This window comes from Capricornis sumatraensis, chromosome 2 (assembly GCF_032405125.1).
Source record: "Capricornis sumatraensis isolate serow.1 chromosome 2, serow.2, whole genome shotgun sequence".
Classification (NCBI taxonomy): domain Eukaryota; kingdom Metazoa; phylum Chordata; class Mammalia; order Artiodactyla; family Bovidae; genus Capricornis; species Capricornis sumatraensis.
In genome coordinates, this window is record NC_091070.1 from 135,139,447 (window position 1) to 135,155,921 (window position 16,475).

Genomic DNA, 16,475 nt, shown 5'->3' on the forward strand with positions numbered 1-16,475 from the left:
TAACTGATTAACTACTACTCTGCATGCAACTTAATTTTTGCCCTGCCACTACCAGCAAAATCCTAAAGAAAGCACTAACCTCATTTTGTATAACAATGCTTTCTCAAGGTCTGCTAAGGGGAACTATCAAGAAATGGATCGAGACAGCACAGGAGTAGACCATTCAATAACTCACAAAACTAAAAGATAATGTTTAATTCCTTTTACCACAAAAGAGTTGTATTAAAATTCTTTGAAGGTCTCTGAAAAGGGTTCATTAATATTTGAAAAATAATCAAATATCTGTCTGAAACACTCTTGAAAAAAGCAACTAAAATGACGTTTTCCAATCGTTGTAACAGAAGTCACCGTTTAGTTAGTATTTATTTGCTAAACAGTTTACACATATTATCTCATTTGAGCTTTACAAATAAGTATCACATCCCCACTTTATATATGAAAATAAGACTCCTAGGGTTAAGTTACATGCTCTGGGTCTCACAGCTAGTAAATGGAGGTGGGAATTGAATTCAGTTTTATGTGACTCCAAAAGCAATGCTCATATCCATTATACCGGTGATTCCCAACTTTGGTCACATCATGCTGCATGCTTAAAATTATAATACTTGTATAGACTGCCAAATAAACTGGAGGGACCTGATGAAAATAACGTACATTTTTTTTTATATTATAAAATTATGTCATGAAAAATAAAGTATAAAATGTTATAGATGATATTAAACACTAATTGGTATAAATCTTCCAAATCAAATATTTTCAATTACCAAACTCAGAAAGTGTACTGGTGGAATCATACCAAAAATGTTCAAATATCATTCTAACTGCTGTGAAATTTGAAAAGTTAGTTACAAAATGATTTAAAATCATAAAAATGATTTAAAATTTCAAAACCATAAAACATTTGCCAACAGCACACTGCAAGCCTTCCTATGCACTACCATCTGCTTAGGAAGCCCTGTATAACATAATTTTGTTTCTTTACAGAATATTATGATTAGACACTAGTATATCAAGAGCTTCTCAATAATACATCTAAAAGAAATTTAAACAAAAAGTAACAAAACAATTATAATACTGCATTCCTCCTGAATTTCTATAGTAACTTTAATTGGTAACATTCATTTTGTTAAAATAATAACAATGACTGCAACTTAGACCAAGTTTGATAGTTTTACAGAGAGGAAGTAAAAATGACTTGCATGTATATCAAAGGAGGTATTCAACAGCAAAATTATTTGTTTACTGTGATGAGTGCATTTTGTTTATAGAAATAGCAAAGAAGATAACTTTAATTTCATATATGTTATGTCATGACTCAAGCAAATGCATCTCTCTCCGCAACCTGCTTGAATCTGTTCATTTAACTTGCTCAAGATTAAAAAAAACTTACTTAAAACAATGAAATTGATTAAAAAGGAAAAGCAAATGTTGTAGTACTTTGATTTTTACCTACTGCTTTTGAAATTTCCTAAGTGATCATGTGTTTAATTTTGTTTTTAATTAAATGCACTATTTATAAAGTCCTGTATTACAACAGCCTAATATCCTGAGGGGATCTCTGATTATGAATGTAAACCAAAATAACCATAGACGATAAAAACACACCTTTACTTTCATAACCAACTGATCGATAGAAACAATGCTAATGCCTTGAGTACTACAGTTTATATCAAACACCTGAAAGGTCCCAAGGAGCTATGTCCAACAGTAGCTGACACACGCTGGTTAACAGTTTATATTTAAACATCTACTACGTACCAGGGACCATGCTCATTCACAAATGATACCCGTTATATGGAAGAGTAGCAGTTTGGAACTTCCAATTTTTTTTTCATACATTCTGTAAGATTAAGTATTCAAACTGAAGGCTCAAACTCCAGTGCATAACTTCCTCCCTTTATTCAAAAAGCTGTTACCAAGGCTTCTGCAATCTACAAACTGTCAAACACGTTACCATGAAAAGACTAGCAAGAGCACCCTGAACGCAGAATAAACCCTGGGTTACGGTGGTGCGTTCTGTCCTCTGGAGCTTCACACCATAAAAATTTGGCACTTCTCCTAAAGCAACTTCTTTTTCCCCAAAATCAACTGTTTTAAAGAGCAAAGTTCTACTGCTTACAGAAACCATTACTTCCATTTATTCTTCCCTAACAGATCCCTAGAAAATACTAACAGTGAAGAAAAAATGTGGCCTGATTTATTGGTAAGCTGACAATCAGGGTATTCTATATGATTCACTGAGCTTCTAGAAAACAATTTCTCAAAAATTCTAAAACCAACCAGGCTGAGTAAAATGCATCTGACTGTACATAAAAACTACTTAAAACCAATGTCAAGTAAAATAAACAGTAATTCCTGAAGCCAGTATTTTTCGTTTGAAGAAACAAACAAAAAAACCCCAGCTCAACAGAAGTCTGTCACAATCACATCTTTTACAGTAAGTCCAATTCCATAATTTATCCTAAGATAACTGCATTCCCACTGCACACCATCCCTAGCAAATATTCATCAACTCTCACTGTGTAATCTATTGTCATCATCACATCCTATGCCACAAACCTCAAACAAGACAGGCTTTAAATATCCTCAGCTCACACCAGCTCTTATAAAAACAGTGGAAGGAGTTGTAAAAAACTTTAAGAAAATAAAAATAATAGGAAATAGTGGATAAGTACACAAAGCCTCTATACTCAAACTCCTTCCCTTTACACCTGAGAACTTTTCAGTTATTTCAACCATACACCTTTATGTTCCTGGATGATCCAGGGTTCCTCCACCTCAGCGAGAGCTCAAAATGTCCACTCTCTAATAAATGACAGGGTCCTACGTGACCACTCTGTTCAAGACCCCCTCTCTATTTATATTAATTATTTAAGCCCCCCCCCCAGCTCTAATGTCATAAAGTATCACCACGCTCCAAACTCACAATCCATTATACAAGCCCAACACACTCTCCCGTCCTCAACACCAACTCACTCTAACCCTTCCCTTGAAAAACCTTCTCTAACATCAGCTCTTCCTTTATGAGCTTTTCCCATATTCCTAATACAGTCTCAATGTCCTACTGGACCACATTTAGAAGCTCCTTTGCTAAACACAATCCCAGCACGGTGGCACACCCTCTTTCCAGCCTAATTCCTACAACCCCAAAACCCCACCCCCTCTTCATGCCCTCCGGCACCAGCCACAACCCCACACCCCGCCCCACGTCCGTCACGCCCTCCAGATTATTCGGGGTCCTCTCCTCCCGCCCGGCCCGACCCCCCGTTAGGACTCTCAAGTGCCTGGGCCCTCTAAACCACCCCGCCAGCCCCGCCCCCAGCCCCTCACCGAGTAGCAACAGCTTCACTTCTTTGGCCGCTTTCTCCCCGTCCTCCCGCAAGTTGCGGTCGATCATCTTGCTTCGCTCCACCGCCGCCTTATCTTCGGCGCTCAACGTGCACCCCATGGCGGCGGCGAAAGAAGGGACCGGGCCGGGGCTCACTCAAAAACCGCGGAGACTGCGGCTTGGCAGGCGGAGACACAGTCTACTGCTGGGCGGCGGCCCTCTCCGTCAGCTCCCAGGGCGCCCAGAGAAACCGGATATCCGGCGTTTACGACACTTCCGGCAACGCCCGCGGCCGTTACTTCTTCGACCTCCTTAGCTGGGGTAAAGGAGGCGTTAACCAAAAGCGGAAGTACGGGGAGAGAGAGAGACCAGGACGCCGAGCGTCGGCTCCGAGATGTAGGGCGGCCCTGTCGAGCTTACCGGGCGCCGCTCGACTTTAATCCCCTTTCACCTTTTTGGCTGTCTTATTTGGATGAATATAGAGATACCAGGGACTGGTTTCTCCGGTTCAAGGCACCCTCCCGAGGTCGCACGGCCGATTGGCGTGGGGAATGGGAATTCCCAAGTAAAAGCCCCCAATCCGCACGGGAACTTCTGCTGGGAATTTTTCCACTGGCCAGAAAACCAGTTTAATTCTGGCTGTGGAGATCTGAGACCAAGTGTAGGATAGTTTGTCTGTTGGCGTCGTCCCAGCCAGAGCTATGGGATGAGAATTACAGTCTGGGCCTCGACGCAGTCACGCTCCACGTCTGGAATAAGTTAAGACCCACCATGCCTGGGACTTCGCAGTCCCTTTCTGCCCTCTCCTCTGGCTCACCTACTGGTACCCAGTGGGCTTGAGTTGCCCAGCTACTATGTCGGTAAAGGATCTCTTGAAATCGGTAACAGATCTTACATAAGGTAAGAATGTGGTTTTTCCATGAAATTTCCATGCTGCCTTTCCCCCACACAAGCCAGATTTAGCCCTGACATATTGTCGTGCGTTAAGGACTTAGGACTTCTACCAAGATTAGTCAACCAAAGTTCCACACCCTAAAACAAACCAGTGCATCCTGTGAATCTCTATTAAAATTTCCTGTTGTGGTAACACACGAAAAGAGAAGTCATTAAGATTTGTTTCTCAGCTATAGTATCACCTGGAGGTTGATAAATCCCCTATGAAAGCCCCACACTGATACTCTTTTTACTCATAATCCTGGATTCTATGGTGAAAGTAGCCCTACGTTACCGTTACTTCCAAAGAGCCCCACAAAAACATTCACCGTACATTCTAGGGAGGGGAACTCTTGCAGCCTCCAAGACCTTTTCCTATGATTAAATATTATTTCCCCAATCGAACCTAGACCTTAGAATATAAGATCCCAACAGAAAGATATATACGGTGACTGATGATCATTAGAGGGATTTCTTGAAAACCACATTAAACAGCTTCATGCACCTTAATTTGTCAATGCCAGTTCTTCAAAGTTCCAAGCCTCCTACTCTTCCTAGTGACTGTTAGAATATCAATACTTACGGGAAGAAAGGGCAAGAAGAAGGGAAGAAAAAACAATATTTATGGAGTACCTATTTGCCAGGTATGGCTAGGTACTTCGATGTGTCATCTCGTTCATTCTTCACAACACCCCTGTGATTGTGGGTTGTCCACATTTTTACAGATAAACAAATAGGCTCAGAGAAATTAAGCATCTTTCCAGGTTCACACAGTGAATAAGTAGATCTGACTCCAAATTCACTCCTTTTCTACCATGCCATTATAAGATGTTACCTGGAAGTCCTGACAACAGCTTTTCATTTAGGATTGAGAGTTACTCCAACAACACTGGGGTGAGGGGAAAAAATAACTTGAGAGCACAATTTTGTCAACCTGTTGATTTCTGCAGTGGATTTATAAGTCAAATTTTGCCTAGGAACTGCTTTCACAAGCTTAAGAATTACATATGGAACTTTACCAAGTGGTCCTGGTGATTAGAATACTCCTGGAAGGTGGTCATGACAGAAATTGTTGGGAAAGTTCTCGGCAGAATAGAAGAGAAAATTTTATTTCCTTCATGATCAACTCAAGGAAAAATAAATGCGAATAAACCAGCATATGTCAAATTCTGTAATAAACGCCAGTGAGGTCACAGTGTCAAGAAATTTCAGCCTAAATTAGCAATATCCTTGCACTCAAGATTCTCTCCTTCTGAAGTATGGTCAAGGAAGAGTTGGAGGGCAGAGTCAAAGGAAAAGGCAAAATAAATTAACAAAATGGCTGCCAGGCAATGCTCCCCCTCCCCACCCACACGCCTCTTTCCTATTTCCACTAGACTCACACTGCCACCTGCTGGCAACGCTCAGTCTACTGGTTCATCAGTGATGTTTGGACGGTTTCCCCTGTCTAGAAATGCGATTCCTCTTGAATTTATCTTAAAAGGGAGGAGAGAGTGGTGGAGAACATGCCTTCAATCGCAAAGGACTCTCTTCGACGTATAAATTATCTGAGGGAACTCCTCAGTGCAGTAGGCCTTGCGCTAAAATAAGTCTAGCAGTAGGAAGACAGAAACCTGGAAAATTTCCTAGATCTGGAGAGAAAAAGCTGCCCTATTTCATTTAATAAATCATTTTCTTCAACTAGGGTTTCATCTGCAACCCCCACACTTTCCAGTCTGCAGGAAGCCTCCATGTAGACATCTTGCTGCAATGGGCTGAACTCTCAAGTTAGAACCATGAACATATTTTTCAATATATTTCTCTAAAATTCTAAAATGCTTTACTATATGTGAATGCTCTGTCAAAATATAAAACAAGGTACCTGATCAAATTAAGACTGTGCACTCCTTGAAGGCAGTGACTATAAATCTGTGTGAGTCCCAGAGAGTGGGGTATTCAGCTATTATGCACTGGGTTGAACTGAAGGAGTCAATGTTGATATCAGCATAACTTTTTTATAATAAAAATTATTTATTAGCTGTTCGAAGGGGAAGCTATCCTACTCCCACCAACCCGACTTCCCCCTTGAAGCTCAATAAACCAGGAATTTGTTCAAATACAGATCACATCACCATCTGGTCCTGCCTCGACTCTTTAATATTACCTGATTGAAATGAGGGGAATGGATGAACAGGTAGTCCCAGATGGGTGTCCTGTCCAGTTTTGCAGTTATTCCCCCTCCCCTGAATATACTGCCATCGGTACCACCTAACAGAGTTCCTACAGTCTCAATCGGTGAACAGCTGAGCCCAGTTCCTGTGCCCCCTGTCCAACCCAGGGCTGCAGATAGGAGAGATATTTAAGTCTTTGTCACTGAAGCTAATTTTGAGAGCGATGAATGGGAGTAAGGAAGCATTTAATGAACCATGGAAACCCCACCTTTCCCATTCCCAACCTTAGTCTCTTGTACCCGGTTGTCCAAGGGGCTGGCGATGGGTCACTGCCATGAGGAGAGAGATCAGGGAGGCCAGTTCTGGAAAATAAAGATTTACAGTATTATTGGTCAGGGTTATTATGGGCCTCTCTGTATCCAACCACCTTAGCAATTCAAATGCTAACCCCCACCTTCAGCAGTCCACCCCCAATCCTTCCAGTTCATCCTAAAAGACAAAGAAAGCCATCTTGCTTTAATCTTTCCTCTGCTAAGATTAAGTCCCAAAATTGATCTCTCACGTCTAAGAGAGAGAAGAAATGCAACAGAACAGCTGTTCCTGGAAGGTGGGAGACAGAGCTGCAGTCAGCTTTCCTCCCTTCTACGCTATGGGCCCTGATTACTACTTCCCCTTTCTCTGACCAAACTCAAGCAAGGAGTAAGGCTGGTCCTCTCACTTCAAGGAGACCTCAGGTTTAAAACTAGAAAAAAAAAAATCTGTTAAATGGAAACACTTGGCTGCAATTTTGTCCTTTTTTTTAAGCCTAGCAAGGAAATGAGAAGTCAGGGGTCATTTTCTTACTTTGCCTGGGTGCAGTTTCTACCATGGACTCTTATACTGAAAAATGAAAGATCCTAAAGAGTCCTCAGAATAACTCCATGCCTGGCCTGCTGCCCTATATCCTCCAGCTCCTGCCCTTAGAATGTCCCTGCTTTCTGAAGCTTGGAAAGTTCACTGGTTGAAAAGCATCATCATCATCATCATCTCACCTTCGTGACCCTTGACTCTCGTCACCATCTCACCAGGTTCCCTCCCCCAGTAGTCAAGGATCATAGCCATGTCCAAGGCTTTTGCCACATATCCATCCAGTTGGCTCTGTTGCTGACCCAGAAAACATTAAGCAAAAGCCTTGTGCAGGGACCCCAGCCCCAGCTAGCCAGGAAAAGGTGATCCCACAAGGAGTTCCTTGCAGTTATAACTGGCCCTCAGCCCCATCACCCTCCAAGTGTCCACCAGCCCATCATGACTCCAGTCGTGGTGAGGGAGCGGGACGGAGGTAGCTGTCCGACATGATGATATCGCTGGTAAGTTGTTGCTCCAAGAACTCAGAGGTCTCCTCAGCTATCTGGCCAGGGATTCGAAAGTCAACTGCAGGTGGCTCCTGCTTGGGGCTGGGTACAGGTCGGGAAGCCCAGGACTCTGTGGGACAGCCAGTGCTCTGAAGAAACTGCAGGAAGTTCTCCTCAATGGAGCCCTCCCGGCTTGGCAGCCTCAGCTCCTCCTCTGGAGCCTGTTTGAAGAAGCAGACAAACTGCTTGCTGAGCTCCCCCCGGATCTGCCGATTAAGACATCCATAGAAGAAAGGGTTGGAAGTGAAGCAGAAGTAGCCAATCCAGGTCACCACATTCTCCACCTGCCCCGTTGAAACAGGCTGAGCACTCAGGGCGACGTAGAGGTGAAAAGAAAAGTAGGGCAACCAACAGAGCAGGAACTGTCCCCCCACAGCCAGGAGGACCACTGCTGCCTTCCCTCCCCCAAACGTCCGGTGTGGCGTGGTCTGGGGGGCCCCCGAGCTGGTGACCATTGTGGAGCGGCTGCTGAGAGACTCAGAGCGTTGCCGGGGGGTCTCCATCCACGTGGGCAGCGGTCCGTGCTGCATGGCAGCCACACGGGCTACTCGGAACATGCTGCAGTAGACCACTAGGATGAGGAGCAAGGGCAACAGGAAGTAAAGGACAGCAAAGACCACCACAAAAAGCTGGCAGTAGGCACTGTGGCTCCATTGGAGTGAGCAGCCTAAGGGGACGCTGGGAGCTCCCTCCTCCCTCGAGACCCTTCCCAACACTGGCACAGAAGCCATGGCCAAGGCCTTCACCCACACACCCACCAGAACAGAGGCCACCAGCCCCAGCGTCATGCGCACCTCGTAACGCATGGGGTGGACCACATAATAGTAGCGCTCCACGTTGATGGCCGACACTGAGAGAATGGCCAGGCTAACAAAGCATATGCTCAGGAACAAGTAGAGGCGGCAGGCGACCTCCCCGAAGAGGTCATGGTCAAAGAGGGCGGAGCTGGAGAGCATGGCAAGGGGCATGAGGGTCAAGGCAGCCAGCAGGTCCACCAGGCAGAGGTGGAAGACAAAGACAAATTTTCGAAGGGCAGGTGTCTTGGCAATAACAGCCATCACAGCCGCATTGCCAGCCACAGCAGTCAAGTCCAGCAGGAGCATGAAGAAGAGGGCCACGGATTCTGAAGCCACGTCCCGCAGCCCTGCCTCTGGGACCCCACTGGCAGTAGAGGGACCTGGGGTTTGAGGGGCCCTCCCCAGAGTGGAAGAGTTCCCTGATGACTGGGGGATGGGTGAGGACTCCATGGGGCCGAAAGAGGACACCCAGGGCACCTCCTGTCACAGGCCCATCCCCCATCCTAGTCCAGTGCCCCTGGGATGGCAAGCCCAGGCCCAGGCTTCCCAATTTTGTGTGTGCAGATCTTGGGGAGAGAGCGCCCCCTGCTGGAGCCTCTCAGCAGGCTCCTGTTGGCAGCCTTCAAGGCCAGTGACTGAGGGCTCAGGAGGCAGCTCTGGTCCACCTTGGTGACTGCAAAGAAGCAAGGGAGGGAGCGATGAAGGAGCCTCACCCACTCAACACTCCATCTTCTGAGTGGTCTCCAGCTCCTTTTCCACTTCCTTTTCCTCTCTTTTCCACACCCTTCTCCCCTTTCAAGGACTGTTGTCCAGAGTCTAAATCCTCTGTCTCCCTTTCTCAGGGTCCCGCTGAGCTCTGGGATCGTGCCCCAGTTTTAAGGTTGCTTATGTAAATTTCCTGATTTCTTATCTCCTCAGAATGGCAGGAGTCGTTGCAGAGAATAAGCACGAGATCCGGTTTCCAGTCCCAGGTCTGGGAATTACTAACTCTGTGGCTCTTCTCAGCTTCAGTTTCCTCATAAAGCCACCTGTAAAATGAAAGGAATAATACCTCCTTCACAACTGTGTTTGGAAGATGCTGCAGGATTTATTAATAAGATCCTAATGAGTGGTAATGTATATATGGTGCTTTCCACATGCCAGGCCCTGTTCTAGCACTCCACATAATTAACTCATTTTAATCCTTATGCAACCCTATGAGGTATTTTGCAATTGATAAAACTGGGGCCTACCAGAGATAAAGGAACTTACCGAAGGTCGCATAGCTAGTAAGTGGCCAGGTCCAGTCACACACCCAGGAGGCCTGGCTCCAGGGCTAGCACTCCAGCCCACCGTGCCATGCTTCACCTGAAGGTGCCCTCCACAGTGGCTGCAACACAACAGACATTCAGTGAATAATTGATGAATTTGAAACATCTCTAAAAATGTCTCTCGGACTTCTCTGGTGGCTAAGTGGTAAAGAGTTCCACCTGCCAATGCAGGAGACACGGGTTCCATGCCTGGACCAGGAAGATCCTGTGTGCCACAGAGCAACAACTGCAAGCCTGCACGCCTTACAGCCCATGCTCCACAACACGAGAAACTGCCCACGATGAGAAGCCAGTGCACCACAATGATGAGTAGCCCCTGCTCGCTGCAACTAGAGAAAAACCCACACAGCAACGAAGACCCAATACAGCCAAAAATAAAAAGTAGTTACTTAATTAAAAATTTAAAAATGTCTCCCACTGAACTGAGGCTACCACTGGGAAGAGATCACCTGAAAAGAGGAAAGACTGCGCTTGAGTTTGCTCTAACATCACCACGCCCAAGCCAAAGAGCTGCTCCTTTGGGAGTGTTTAGAAGGACCAGTGAAAACAACACGTCCGACTGGCAAGAACCTGGGAAGTCAATTCATCCAGCCTCCATTGCTCCCAAAGCCAGAAGGGCATAAAGCATATGATAGCTGCCCATCTCTACCCACTCATTAACTTCCCAAGGTCACTGTGCCCCCGGAGGTGGGAGAGGAGCTGCTCCTAAACTCCCACTGTCCAGGGCCCTGGATCTCGGGTCATTGCAGCTGACCGTGGAGGGACCTCTGGCCAAAGCCCTCCTGCTCCTGGGCTGTTACCGTAGACCTAGAACAAGAAGGGGGAGTAGGCGTCTGTGTAAAACGTATGGGGAGTAAAGGTGGGTGAGCATAAGGCAGAGAGGTAAACCGGAAGAAACTGGCAAAGGAGAAGTCTCCGGGTTCAGCGTTTCTCATTTCTCTGATAAAATCTGTTTTATGTGTCTCATTATCCATGGGGAGTTCGCACAGAATTGAAATAAGTTGTCCAACGTACAGTTGACCCTTGAACAACAGGAGTTTGAATTGCTGGAGTGAGTCTGCACGCAGATTTTTTTTTCAATAGTAAACACTACATTACTACAGGATCCCATCAGCAGTATGGGATGTGGAACTGCAAGACAGAAGGCCGACTATAATTTATACCCGGATTTTTCACTGCTCAAAGGGGCAGCACTGCTAACCGTCACATTGTTCAAGAGTCAGCTGAAATTTTAATTTTTTTGATTTCCGTATGCCATTGTTGCAGTCCAGAGTCCCTCAGCATAGTGTACTAAGGCATAAAAATTAAAGGCAAACTGTGGCAATGCCAAGTCTGATAGGCTTTTTGCAGACAAGTCAGAAGTTTCCTGGGTCACTCTCCTCGTGTTAAACTGGAGAGTTGGACTGGAAAAACTTCAGGGTTTCCATATGTGATACATTGGATGGCTCAGTGAGTTCCTGGGCTATGGAGGCCTGGTGGCTGCTCAATTAAAAACCCCATCATTTCTCTGACTGAAGTAAAGAGGCCCACATGGGGCAGATAGGTCCCTTGCCCCTCTATAGCTACAGCCTTACAATCACCCTTGGTTTTTGGCATTACCATCAACTTTGCACTAATTTAACTTTTAGCACGCCATGCATGCAATAGGTGCTCAATACAACTTAGTGACCTGAATCAAACTCAGATTGATCAGTTGAATCCTTTCCTACAGGATATACTCCAGGAACACTCAGTCCATCAGTTGTGTGCCAACCAGGAGCCTCTTCTGGAATGAGTAACTCGGGCTCCTGGACTTGAGGGAGCCCTAACTTTGGACTGCCTACCTAGAGATGTGCCTCTCCCAGGGGATAAAAGACAGCTCGTATCACATAGACTCGGAGTCTGTGGAGAAGGTGAAAGAGAGGGCTCAGGGTAGAGACGCTTATCATAAGACAACCTTCCAGAAACAAATGTGGGAAGAAACACCAGGAGAGGCAAACGTGCCCTTTTCCTATGCCATGACTCCCCCATCCCTTCTACCTGGGGTGGGGCCCAGAAGACATGTCTCTGGGGCCCTGGAGCTGAAGGAGTCAAGGCCCACCACATCGGCCCAGACATCAAGAGTCTGCCAGCAGGGCCTGCCCAGGGTCCCAGACCACAGGAAGCGGATGTGTGTTCCACATGGTGGTAGAGAGGTGCTGTGCAGTCATAATGGAGCCCTAGGCAAGAAGGCATTGAACATTCCTCTTTTTCGCTGCCCCTCTGAGCCTTACCAGTATCTCCGCACTGCTCCCTAAATAACAGCATTCCCATTTACCTTCCAAAGAAAAGCCAGTATACCCGCTCCCCAGCACTTCTGCACGGATGGACCAGGGTAAAGGCTGGGAGGGACATGGGGTAACAGTTTCACAGTGGAAGCCCAGGGAGCCTCGCTCCACTCCTCGCTTGATTATCGTGGCTTTTCGGATGCTCTTCTCCTCTCCCTGCTCCCTTCTAGCAACCCTTTCCTCACCTCCAGGACATCTCAATACCTGGAAGGCTTTGCCATCCTAGAGGCTGAAGTCTGGGCCTCTAGCAGGGGTATGGTCAAGTTACAAATAGCCTTGTCTCAGGAGGCAGGATGTACATAAGTGCCCAGCTCAAGGCCACAGAGGTGCTGGGATTCACATGCACCTGTTTCTTAGTTACAGAGCTTCCATTCTGAGGACCCGAGCCTGGCCTTCCTCCAGACAAGAGCATGCCCCCCCAAGCCAGGAGAGATTTCCAGGGGACTATGGCACCTCCCCCAGGCAGAGTTGCCCATGCCTAGGACACAGAGTTGCCCGTCGGCCTGGATGCCAAAGGACCTGTTCCTAGGATGTAGGGGACCCATTTCTATGACATGGAGCAAGATAGATGGGGAACCCTGTCTGTCTGCAGGATGTGGATACTCCTTCTGTAGATCAACCCCCATCTCTAGACTTCAGAGATGCCCACACCCCAATATTTCCTTCAGGATACCTGGGGGCCCATCCCTGGACAGAACTGCCCACCATAAGGGAGGGTGGGCTGTATACCCTTCTGTGGGGTATCTCAGCACTCATCACCAGGCCTGGGTCTGGCCCCCATTTCTGGCCTAGTCGGCAACTCCTACCTTTGCTGAGCAGCTCCCAGCTCCCATGTGATAGCGCCTCTCAGCTGATGCTTCTCCAAGGCTGCTGAAGCCTGAACCACTGCAGTGATCAGTGAGAGGCAGCCGGCAGAGCAGGATGCTCTGAGAGCTTCTGGGTCCTAATGGCCTCCTGCTTCCCACCCAGACCCTTGGAGCCACTTCTGGAGCCAGGAGCCAGGGACCAGGGCCCCCAGGCAAGGCACCCAGGAGTGGGCCCAGCCCCTCCCACTCCTCTCAGGCTGCTAGAGTGGTAGCTCAAAAGCCTGGTGAGGCCAGGTGATGGCAGGCTGGGGAGACCCTCCTGGCTAACCTGATGACATAAAAAGAGCACTCAGAGTCAGGCTCCCACAAACTATGAAGAAAACAGCTCCCTCAGGACTGGGGCTGACACCCATGGACAGGATCCTAAGACTGTAGAGTTGCAAGACGTCCTACAGGCCAAGGCATCTGTGCTTCTGGGCCCAGAGAGGTAAAGAGATTGCCCAGAGTCACGTATGGCAGAGCCGTGAGCCTAGACAAGGAATTCAGTCATGATATCTGCTCCAGAGCCCTCTTCCCTGAGACTCACCTGTATAGGAACTCCTTCTGTCTCGAAAAAGGAAGAAAGGGAATTCTGGAACTGTTTACCAGACCCCAGTCAGTCATAAGAACAATGAATTTCCCAGGGAACACGAAGAGGGCAAGGTGGCTGTCCCAGGCCCTGGGTCGACAACAAAGAGTCCGGCAACCAGCCCAGACCCACACTGTGATCTCCACTGTTCCCATCCACCCTCTCCTGAGCTCTTATGAGTGCCAGCCCCTTTACATATGAGGCCTTCAATCCCCACACCAGCTCTGTGAGGCAGCCATCATACACCTTACGTCACAGATGAGGAAATGGGTACCAGAGGTGAAGGGACTGCACAGATCACATAGCTAGTGAGAACCAGAGCCAGTATTCGAACCCACGTCTGTCTGAAGTCAAGGCATTCACTTCTTCCCCTGCCCCCATGGCTTCTCTGGAGGTCTGACATGAGACTCTGGCTGCTGCTGCTAAGTCGCTTCAGTCGTGTCCGACTCTGTGCGACCCCATAGACGGCAGCCCACCAGGCTGCCCCATCCCTGGGATTCTCCAGGCAAGAACACTGGAGTGGGTTGCCATTTCCTCTCCAATGCATGAAAGTGGAAAGTGAAAATTGAAAGTGAAGTCGCTCAGTCGTGTCCAACTGTTAGCGACTCCATGGACTGCAGCTCACCAGGCTCCTCTGTCCATGGGATTTTCCAGGCAAGAGTACTGGAGTGGGGTGCCATTGAGGCCCTAAAGCCAATTCCATAGAAATGGCCACCACCTTCCAGGAAATAGCCTAAAACAAAATTAGATATACCTGAGTATAGGGAAATCTAATTAAAATGTCAAATTAAACCCGAAGACAGCAAAGTGATTTTTATCAAACCTTGTGCTTTCATGTTGGCAGGATCATCCTGGCATCAGTCAGACCCTCTGGGATCAGGTAAAGCCTGTCCCTGATCAGGGCCCACATCATTCCTACAGGGGCCTAGCTCAGACTGACCTGGCCCCCGTCCAAGGATTCACAAAGAACCAGAGACTACACTTAGAATGGGATTATAGGAGGGTCTTCCCTGGAGCGTTCATGGCTGGAATCCAGATTCAATCCTTGGTTGGAGAACTAAGATCCCACAGGCCACACAGTGTGATCAGGAGAAAAGAAAGAAAGAGCACTGGATTGGTCAGAAGTCCTTCGTTCTAACTGGGCTTTACTCTGTTGGTCAACAGCAGGAACTTAGCCTGTGCCTGAGTATTTCTATCTATGAAGTGAAGTGAAGTCGCTCAGTCGTGTCCGACTCTTTGCGACCCCATGGACTATAGCCTATCAGGCTCCTCCGACCATTGGATTTTCCAGGCAAGAGTGCTGGAGTGGATTGCCATTTCCTTCTCCAACTGGGATAAAAGTCTTTACTTCCTGCCTACCCAACCGGGATTTGTTGTTGTTGTTTAGTCACTAAGTCATGTCCACCTCTTTGGGACCCAATGGACTGTACCCGCCAGGCTCCTCTGTCCATAGTGTTTCCCAGGCAGGAATACTGGAGTGGGTTGCCATTTCTTTCTCCAGGGGATCTTCCCAAGCCAGGGACTGAACCCACGTCTCCTGCTTGACAGGCCGATTCTTCACCACTGCCCCCCGAGAAGCCCATCTAATAGGAATAAGCCTGCTCCTCAGGCTCGGGGGAGCTAGTACAGTTATCCTAGCTGGTCAAACAACTGGGGTGGTGGCCAGCAGGCCAAGTCTCCAGGTCCTGAAGTCCCTCCCAGGATCCCAGCAGGGTCCTTGGTACTGAAGTCTGATTTAGTACTGAGGTCTGATTTCATCCCAGGCTTGCTCCTTGCCCTGCCTTATCCTTGCCCACCATCATCTCTTTTTTATTTTTGGCCATGCCGCTTGACTTGTGGGATCTCAATTCCCTGACCGGGGACTGAACCCAGACCCCAGCAGTGAAAGTGTTGAGTCCTAACTACTCAATCACGGGGGAGTTCCCCACCAGCACCCTTTGATGGGGTTACGTCCACCCCTCCCACTCTCTCCTGCCTCCGCAAGATGAAGCCTTGAAATGGACCGAGCTTATCTTTCATTCATTCATCCACCCACGTGTTCAGAAGTCTCTCGAATGTTCCATGAGTTCCCACAGCCCCCTCCCCCTGGCCCTTCGCCTGCTTAGTGGCACCCACTGCCCTCCTCCTCTCCCCTCTCTGGGTCTGTCAAAACCTGCTCTCGGGAGAGAGGCTGATAAATCCACTCACACTGATAGCAGCTTAATGTGTTCTCTCTCCCAGGAATATTAACAGTTTAACAGGGAACAAAGGGAAGAAGCCGGATGTTGGGCTTCCGTCATCGACAAGGGGTGTCCCCGAGATCCCACAGCAAAGACTGGTGTTGCCCCCCAGGATGCCGACATGGCGCCCTCCCAGCCCCCACCACACCCACATGGACGTGCAAGCCTCCCCATGTGGAGAGCAGGCTCACAGCTGGGACCTCCCCACCGCAGCTCAGCTCCTGGCTGTCCAAAAGCCCCCTGTGCCAGCACCAGCCGCACCTGCTCCCCAGGCAGCCAGCCCCCTGCCCACCATCTGTGGCCAAGCTGAGGGCCTGAAGAGGGAGTCGGAGGAAAGCAGAGGTGAAAGCCTTTCCATCCCCTTTATTCCCCCACAGTCTGGCCTACACCCCCTGCCAGGAGCCAAGATCCGACAGTATATTCAGCCTGCAGCTGCCACTGGTCATGTGAGCCCATTGCTAGGTTACAGGGACCCAAAAATAAATCCTTCCCAACCAGATTAGAAACTGAGGGCCTTGGATGAACCAGACTCACAAGAGTGGCAGGAACACCCACAGTGCCTGTGCAGGCCAGGCCTGCTATGAGACCGCAGAACCTTTCCCTTGCT

General features: G+C 47.9%; 2 protein-coding genes across 2 annotated transcripts in view; both read right to left on the reverse strand.

Moving 5' to 3' along the window:
* Positions 1 to 3,550, reverse strand: part of GNAI3 (G protein subunit alpha i3) — a 46,282-nt gene extending 42,732 nt beyond the window's left edge. The window contains exon 1 of the mRNA XM_068964739.1: positions 3,331 to 3,550. Within this exon, the coding sequence (XP_068820840.1) occupies positions 3,331 to 3,448 (118 nt within the window). The 5' untranslated portion in view covers positions 3,449 to 3,550. The remainder of the gene's footprint in view (positions 1 to 3,330) is intronic.
* Positions 3,551 to 7,693: 4,143 nt separating this feature from the next.
* On the reverse strand, positions 7,694 to 9,359 carry GPR61 (G protein-coupled receptor 61). The gene has a single exon (XM_068966632.1). The coding sequence runs from the start codon at positions 9,047 to 9,049 to the stop codon at positions 7,694 to 7,696; it is 1,356 nt and encodes a 451-aa protein (XP_068822733.1). The 5' UTR covers positions 9,050 to 9,359.
* Between the last annotated feature and the right edge of the window lie 7,116 nt (positions 9,360 to 16,475).

What these genes read in the sequence shown, in the direction of transcription:
- GPR61 (XM_068966632.1), bottom strand. Translation starts at nt 9,049, where the DNA reads ATGGAGTCCTCACCCATCCCCCAGTCATCAGGGAACTCTTCCACTCTG.